Genomic DNA, 9,335 nt, shown 5'->3' on the forward strand with positions numbered 1-9,335 from the left:
ACATAAGATGAATGTGGATGTCAGTGAAAACACGACTTACATAACTGTTGTAAGTAAAAAAAAAGCCAAATAAGAGGTTTAACCGGGAGATTTCACCACTAAGCCATGTAGTCTAGTGCTCTTCATGTTATTTCTCATTAAAAGGTTGGTATTTATGATCTGATAAACAGATGTATTTTTCTTATAGCAAAGTATTAGCTTACAAATCAACATTTAAACGGTGATTCAAAAAGCTGTACGTTTGTTTTCTATATTTTCTCATCTATAATTCCTGATTAAAGTTACAATATGTCACTTCAAAGCGGTAGATGTTGTGCGGCTGGTCGCCTAGTGGTTAGAGCGGTGGGCCATGAAAGGTTGCTAGATCGAATCCCAGAGCTGACAAGGTAAAAATCTGTCGTTCTGCCCCTGAACAAGGCAGTTAACCCACTGGTTAACCCACTGGTTAACCCACTGGTTAACCCACTGGTTAACCCACTAGTTAACCCACTGGTTAACCCACTGCTCCCTGGTAGAGCGTCATTGTAAATAATAATTAACTGACTTGTCTCGTTAAATAAAGTTTAAATTAAGGTAAAATAAAACATTTATGTTCTATGTGCCGTATGTCTATGTGTATATTATGTGCTGCATGTCTATGTGCTGCATGTCTATGTGCTGTCTGTCTATGTGATGTGTGTCTATGTGCTGTCTGTCTATGTGCTGTGTGTCTATGTGCTGTATGTCTATGTGCTGTATGTCTATGTGCTGTATGTCTATGTGCCGTATGTCTATGTGCCGCATGTCTATGTGCTGTATGTCTATGTGCTGTATGTATATGTGCTGTATGTCTATGTGCTGTATGTCTATGTGCTGTATGTCTATGTGCTGTATGTCTATGTGCTGTATGTCTATGTGCTGCATGTCTATGTGCTGTATGTCTATTTGCTGCATGTCTATGTGCTGTATGTCTATGTGCTGTGTGTCTATGTGCTGTGTGTCTATGTGCTGTATGTATATGTGCTGTATGTCTATGTGCTGTATGTCTATGTGCTGTATGTCTATGTGCTGCATGTCTATGTGCTGCATGTCTATGTGCTGTCTGTCTATGTGCTGTATGTCTATGTGCTGCATGTCTATGTGCTGTATGTCTATGTGCTGTATGTCTATGTGCTGTGTGTCTATGTGCTGTATGTCTATGTGCTGTATGTCTATGTGCTGTATGTCTATGTGCTGTATGTATATGTGCTGTATGTCTATGTGCTGTATGTCTATGTGCTGTATGTCTATGTGCTGTATGTCTATGTGCTGTATGTCTATGTGCTGTATGTCTATGTGCTGTATGTCTATGTGCTGTCTGTCTATGTGCTGTATGTCTATGTGCTGCATGTCTATGTGCTGTATGTCTATGTGCTGTATGTCTATGTGCTGTCTGTCTATGTGCTGTATGTCTATGTGCTGTATGTCTATGTGCTGTATGTCTATGTGCTGTATGTCTATGTGCTGTATGTCTATGTGCTGCATGTCTATGCGCTGTATGTCTATGTGCTGTATGTCTATGTCTCTGGTAATTCATGTTCCGTTTAAGCGTCTTTTGCAAACAGCTGAAAATACAATATTTTGGTTTATGGCTAATATATTTATATTCCATATTTTCACAGCGGGTTTAGATGGTACAATGATTCTAACAACACTCGCTTGTTTTGTCCCATAAACTGAAAAGAGGCAAACTATTAGAGTTTTACAACCGGGGAAACGGAGGAGTGATATCTGCATAGTGTCTCTAACAGACCGTTTCATTCAGAAGGAGGGTTTAATCTTCACACAACATCAACTATAAGACAACACTGCTCAGAGAGGACCAAGGGGAACTAGATAATAATCATTGTAAAGATGTTACGACACGTGACACTTCTTTATAGTTCAAAAGGCAGGACAGTAAAGGAGAATAACAGAAGCAGGGCATTGTAAAGGAGAATAACAGAAGCAGGGCATTGTAAAGGAGAATAACAGAAGCAGGGCATTGTAAAGGAGAATAACAGAAGCAGGGCATTGTAAAGGAGAATAACAGAAGCAGGGCATTGTAAAGGAGAATAACAGAAGCAGGGCATTGTAAAGGGGAATAACAGAAGCAGGGCATTGTAAAGGAGAATAACAGAAGCAGGGCATTGTAAAGGAGAATAACAGAAGCAGGGCATTGTAAAGGAGAATAACAGAAGCAGGGCATTGTAAAGGAGAATAACAGAAGCAGGGCATTGTAAAGGAGAATAACAGAAGCAGGGCATTGTAAAGGAGAATAACAGAAGCAGGGCATTGTAAAGGAGAATAACAGAAGCAGGGCATTGTAAAGGAGAATAACAGAAGCAGGGCATTGTAAAGGAGAATAACAGAAGCAGGGCATTGTAAAGGAGAATAACAGAAGCGGGGAACCCTCTCTCCATGCAGACACACCTGGGCTGGGTGTGTCCCAGGAGAAATACACCTCTTCCCCAGTCATTGAGGAGACTCTCTCCATGCAGACACACCTGGGCTGGGTGTGTCCCGGGATAAATCCACCTCTTCCCCCAGTCATCGAGGAGACTCTCTCCATGCAGACACACCTGGGCCTGGGTGTGTCCCGGGATAAATACACCTCTTCCCCCAGTCATTGAGGAGACTCTCTCCATGCAGACACAGCTGGGCTGGGTGTGTCCCCGGATAAATACACCTCTTCCCCCAGTCATTGAGGAGACTCTCTCCATGCAGACACACCTGGGCTGGGTGTGTCCCGGGATAAATACACCTCTTCCCCCAGTCATTGAGGAGACTCTCTCCATGCAGACACACCTGGGCTGGGTGTGTCCCAGGAGAAATACACCTCTTCCCCCAGTCATTGAGGAGACTCTCTCCATGCAGACACACCTGGGCCTGGGTGTGTCCCAGCATAAATACACCTCTTCCCCCAGTCATTGAGGAGACTCTCTCCATGCAGACACACCTGGGCTGGGTGTGTCCCAGGAGAAATACACCTCTTCCCCCAGTCATTGAGGAGACTCTCTCCATGCAGACACACCTGGGCCTGGGTGTGTCCCGGGATAAAATACTTCAGGCCCCTTTTGAATCTGTTGATTACACTACTTCAGGCCCCCTTTTGAATCTGTTGATTACACTACTTCAGGCCCCCTTTTGACTCTGTTGATTACACAACTTCAGCCCCCCTTTTGAATCTGTTGATTGCACTACTTCAGGCCCCCTTTTGAATCTGTTGATTACACTACTTCAGGCCCCCTTTTGAATCTGTTGATTACACTACTTCAGGCCCCCTTTTGAATCTGTTGATTACACTACTTCAGGCCCCCTTTTGAATCTGTTGATTACACTACTTCAGGCCCCCTTTTGAATCTGTTGATTGCACTACTTCAGGCCCCTTTTGAATCTGTTGATTACACTACTTCAGGCCCCCTTTTGAATCTGTTGATTACACTACTTCAGGCCCCCTTTTGAATCTGTTGATTACACTACTTCAGGCCCCCTTTTGAATCTGTTGATTGCACTACTTCAGGCCCCCTTTTGAATCTGTTGATTACACTACTTCAGGCCCCTTTTGAATCTGTTGATTAATCTGTTGATTACACTACTTCAGGCCCCCTTTTGAATCTGTTGATTAATCTGTTGATTACACTACTTCAAGCCCCCTTTTGAATCTGTTGATTACACTACTTCAGGCCCCCTTTTGAATCTGTTGATTACACTACTTCAGGCCCCATTTTGAATCTGTTGATTACACTACTTCAGGCCCCCTTTTGATTCTGTTGATTAATACTTCAGGCCCCTTTTGAATATGTTGATTACACTACTTCAGGCCCCCTTTTGAATCTGTTGATTACACTACTTCAGGCCCCCTTTTGAATCTGTTGATTACACTACTTCAGGCCCCCATTTGAATCTGTTGATTACACTACTTCAGGCCCCTTTTGAATCTGTTGATTACACTACTTCAGGCCCCTTTTGAATCTGTTGATTACACTACTTCAAGCCCCCTTTTGAATCTGTTGATTACACTACTTCAGGCCCCTTTTGAATCTGTTGATTACACTACTTCAGGCCCCCTTTTGAATATGTTGATTACACTACTTCAGGCCCCCTTTTGAATCTGTTGATTACACTACTTCAGGCCCCCATTTGAATCTGTTGATTACACTACTTCAGGCCCCCTTTGAACATGTTGATTACACTACTTCAGGCCCCCTTTTGAATCTGTTGATTACACTACTTCAGGCCCCCTTTTGAATCTGTTGATTACACTACTTCAAGCCCCCTTTTGAACATGTTGATTACACTACTTCAGGCCCCCTTTTGAATCTGTTGATTACACTACTTCAGGCCCCCTTTTGAATCTGTTGATTACACTACTTCAGGCCCCCTTTTGAATCTGTTGATTACACTACGTCAAGCCCCCTTTTGAATCTGTTGATTACACTACTTCAGGCCCCCTTTTGAATCTGTTGATTACACTACCTCAGGCCCCCTTTGACTCTGTTGATTACACAACTTCAGCCCCCTTTGAATCTGTTGATTGCACTACTTCAGGCCCCCTTTTGAATCTGTTGATTACACTACTTCAGGCCCCCTTTTTGAATCTGTTGATTACACTACTTCAGGCCCCTTTTGAATCTGTTGATTACACTACTTCAGGCCCCTTTTGAATCTGTTGATTGCACTACTTCAGGCCCCCTTTTGAATCTGTTGATTACACTACTTCAGGCCCCTTTTGAATCTGTTGATTAATCTATTGATTACACTACATCAGGCCCCCTTTTGAATCTTTGATTAATCTGTTGATTACACTACCTCAGGCCCCTTTTGAATCTGTTGATTACACTACTTCAGGCCCCCTTTTGAATCTGTTAATTACACTACTTCAGGCCCCTTTTGAATCTGTTGATTACACTACTTCAGGCCCCTTTTGAATCTGTTGATTACACTACTTCAGGCCCCCTTTTGAATCTGTTGATTACACTACTTCAGGCCCCATTTTGAATCTGTTGATTACACTACTTCAGGCCCCCTTTTGAATCTGTTGATTAATCTGTTGATTACACTACTTCAAGCCCCCTTTTGAATCTGTTGATTACACTACTTCAGGCCCCCTTTTGAATCTGTTGATTACACTACTTCAGGCCCCATTTTGAATCTGTTGATTACACTACTTCAGGCCCCCTTTTGATTCTGTTGATTACACTACTCAGGCCCCCTTTGAATATGTTGATTACACTACTTCAGGCCCCCTTTTGAATCTGTTGATTACACTACTTCAGGCCCCCTTTTGAATCTGTTGATTACACTACTTCAGGCCCCCATTTGAATCTGTTGATTACACTACCTCAGGCCCCTTTGAACATGTGGATTACACTACTTCAGGCCCCCTTTTGAATCTGTTGATTACACTACTTCAAGCCCCCTTTGAATCTGTTGATTACACTACTTCAGGCCCCTTTTGACTCTGTTGATTACACAACTTCAGCCCCCTTTGAATCTGTTGATTGCACTACTTCAGGCCCCTTTTGAATCTGTTGATTACACTACTTCAGGCCCCCTTTTTGAATCTGTTGATTACACTACTTCAGGCCCCTTTTGAATCTGTTGATTACACTACTTCAGGCCCCTTTTGAATCTGTTGATTAATCTATTGATTACACTACATCAGGCCCCCTTTTGAATCTGTTGATTAATCTGTTGATTACACTACCTCAGGCCCCTTTTGAATCTGTTGATTACACTACTTCAGGCCCCCTTTTGAATCTGTTAATTACACTACTTCAGGCCCCTTTTGAATCTGTTGATTACACTACTTCAGGCCCCCTTTTGAATCTGTTGATTACACTACTTCAGGCCCCCTTTTGAATCTGTTGATTACACTACTTCAGGCCCCATTTTGAATCTGTTGATTACACTACTTCAGGCCCCCTTTTGAATCTGTTGATTAATCTGTTGATTACACTACTTCAAGCCCCCTTTTGAATCTGTTGATTACACTACTTCAGGCCCCCTTTTGAATCTGTTGATTACACTACTTCAGGCCCCATTTTGAATCTGTTGATTACACTACTTCAGGCCCCCTTTTGATTCTGTTGATTACACTACTTCAGGCCCCCTTTTGAATATGTTGATTACACTACTTCAGGCCCCCTTTTGAATATGTTGATTACACTACTTCAGGCCCCCTTTTGAATCTGTTGATTACACTACTTCAGGCCCCCATTTGAATCTGTTGATTACACTACTTCAGGCCCCCTTTTGAACATGTTGATTACACTACTTCAGGCCCCCTTTTGAATCTGTTGATTACACTACTTCAGGCCCCCTTTTGAATCTGTTGATTACACTACTTCAGGCCCCCTTTTGAACATGTTGATTACACTACTTCAGGCCCCCTTTTGAATCTGTTGATTACACTACTTCAGGCCCCCTTTTGAATCTGTTGATTACACTACTTCAGGCCCCCTTTTGAATCTGTTGATTACACTACTTCAGGCCCCCTTTTGAATCTGTTGATTACACTACTTCAGGCCCCCTTTGAATCTGTTGATTACACTACTTCAGGCCCCCTTTTGAATCTGTTGATTACACTACTTCAGGCCCCCTTTGAATCTGTTGATTACACTACTTCAGGCCCCCTTTTGAATCTGTTGATTACACTACTTCAGGCCCCCTTTGAATCTGTTGATTACACTACTTCAGGCCCCCTTTTGAATCTGTTGATTACACTACTTCAGGCCCCCTTTTGAATCTGTTGATTACACTACTTCAGGCCCCCTTTTGAATCTGTTGATTACACTACTTCAGGCCCCCTTTTGAATCTGTTGATTACACTACTTCAGGCCCCCTTTTGAATCTGTTGATTAGACTACTTCAGGCCCCCTTTTGAATCTGTTGATTACACTACTTCAGGCCCCTTTTGAATCTGTTGATTACACTACTTCAGGCCCCTTTTGAATCTGTTGATTACACTACTTCAGGCCCCCTTTTGAATCTGTTGATTACACTACTTCAGGCCCCCTTTTGAATCTGTTGATTACACTACTTCAGGCCCCCTTTTGAATCTGTTAATTACACTACTTCAGGCCCCCTTTTGAATCTGTTGATTAATCTGTTGATTACACTACTTCAGGCCCCCTTTTGAATCTGTTGATTGCACTACTTCAGGCCCCCTTTTGAATCTGTTGATTACACTACTTCAGGCCCCCTTTTGAATCTGTTGATTACACTACTTCAGGCCCCCTTTTGAATCTGTTGATTACACTACTTCAGGCCCCCTTTTGAATCTGTTGATTACACTACTTCAGGCCCCCTTTTGAATCTGTTGATTACACTACTTCAGGCCCCCTTTTGAATCTGTTAATTACACTACTTCAGGCCCCCTTTTGAATCTGTTGATTAATCTGTTGATTACACTACTTCAGGCCCCCTTTTGAATCTGTTGATTACCCTACTTCAGGCCCCCTTTTGAATCTGTTGATTACACTACTTCAGGCCCCCTTTTGAATCTGTTGATTACACTACTTCAGGCCCCCTTTTGAATCTGTTGATTACACTACTTCAGGCCCCCTTTTTAATCTGTTGATTACACTACTTCAGGCCCCCTTTTGAATCTGTTGATTACACTACTTCAGGCCCCCTTTTGAATCTGTTGATTACACTACTTCAGGCCCCTTTTGAATATGTTGATTACACTACTTCAGGCCCCCTTTTGAATCTGTTGATTACACTACTTCAGGCCCCCTTTTGAATCTGTTGATTACACTACTTCAGGCCCCCTTTGAATCTGTTGATTACACTACTTCAGGCCCCTTTTGAATCTGTTGATGACACTACTTCAGGCCCCCTTTTGAATCTGTTGATTACACTACTTCAGGCCCCCATTTGAATCTGTTGATTAATCTGTTGATTACACTACTTCAGGCCCCCTTTTGAATCTGTTGATGACACTACTTCAGGCCCCTTTTGAATCTGTTGATTACACTACTTCAGGCCCCCATTTGAATCTGTTGATTAATCTGTTGATTACACTACTTCAGGCCCCCTTTTGAATCTGTTGATTACACTACTTCAGGCCCCCTTTTGAATCTGTTGATTGCACTACTTCAGGCCCCCATTTGAATCTGTTGATTACACTACGTCAGGCCCCCTTTTGAATCTGTTGATTACACTACTTCAGGCCCCTTTTGAATCTGTTGATTACACTACTTCAGGCCCCCTTTTGAATCTGTTGATTACACTACTTCACTTTGAACATGTTGATTACACTACTTCAGGCCCCCTTTTGAATCTGTTGATGACACTACTTCAGGCCCCTTTTGAATCTGTTGATTACACTACTTCAGGCCCCCATTTGAATCCTTCCATACACCATCACAACCAGCTGTTGTTGTCATTCCATACACCATCACAACCAGCTGTTGTTGTCCTTCCATACTCCATCACAACCATTGATGTCATTCCATACACCATCACAACCAGCTGTTGTTGTCCTTCCATACACCATCACAACCAGCTGTTGTTGTCCTTCCATACACCATCACAACCAGCTGTTGTTGTCCTTCCATACACCATCACAACCAGCTGTTGTTGTCATTCCATACACCATCACAACCAGCTGTTGTTGTCCTTCCATACACCATCACAACCAGCTGTTGTTGTCCTTCCATACAATCACAACCAGCTGTTGTCATTCCATACACCATCACAACCAGCTGTTGTTGTCCTTCCATACACCATCACAACCAGCTGTTGTTGTCCTTCCATACACCATCACAAACAGCTGTTGTTGTCCTTCCATACACCATCACTTGGGCTGTTGTTGTCATTCCATACACCATCACAACCAGCTGTTGTTGTCATTCCATACACCATCACAACCAGCTGTTGTTGTCATTCCATACACCATCACAACCAGCTGTTGTTGTCCTTCCATACACCATCACTTGGGCTGTTGTTGTCATTCCATACACCATCACACCAGCTGTTGTTGTCATTCCATACACCATCACAACCAGCTGTTGTTGTCATTCCATACACCATCACAACCAGCTGTTGTTGTCCTTCCATACTTTTGACCAGCTCTGTTGTCATTCCATACACCATCACACCAGCTGTTGTTGTCATTCCATACACCCCTTGTTGTCTGTTGCTTCTTCCATACTCCATCACAACCAGCTGTTGTTGTCATTCCACCATCACAACCAGCTGTTTCAGCTGTTGTTGTCCTTCCATACTCCATCACAACCAGCTGTTGTTGTCCTTCCATACACCATCACAACCAGCTGTTGTTGTCATTCCATACACCATCACTTGGGCTGTTGTTGTCCTTCCATACT

The 9,335-nt window shown here is 42.9% G+C and overlaps 1 protein-coding gene across 1 annotated transcript; it reads left to right on the plus strand.

Moving 5' to 3' along the window:
* Positions 1-901: 901 nt before the first annotated feature.
* On the plus strand, positions 902-1,222 carry LOC127924112 (keratin-associated protein 5-2-like; the record flags this gene model as incomplete). Its single annotated transcript, XM_052508557.1, has 2 exons — positions 902-976; positions 1,172-1,222. Coding segments are annotated over exons 1-2 (126 nt in total), but the record flags the coding sequence as incomplete, so codon positions are not given.
* Between the last annotated feature and the right edge of the window lie 8,113 nt (positions 1,223-9,335).

Source organism: Oncorhynchus keta, unplaced genomic scaffold (assembly GCF_023373465.1).
Source record: "Oncorhynchus keta strain PuntledgeMale-10-30-2019 unplaced genomic scaffold, Oket_V2 Un_contig_3676_pilon_pilon, whole genome shotgun sequence".
NCBI lineage: Eukaryota > Metazoa > Chordata > Actinopteri > Salmoniformes > Salmonidae > Oncorhynchus > Oncorhynchus keta.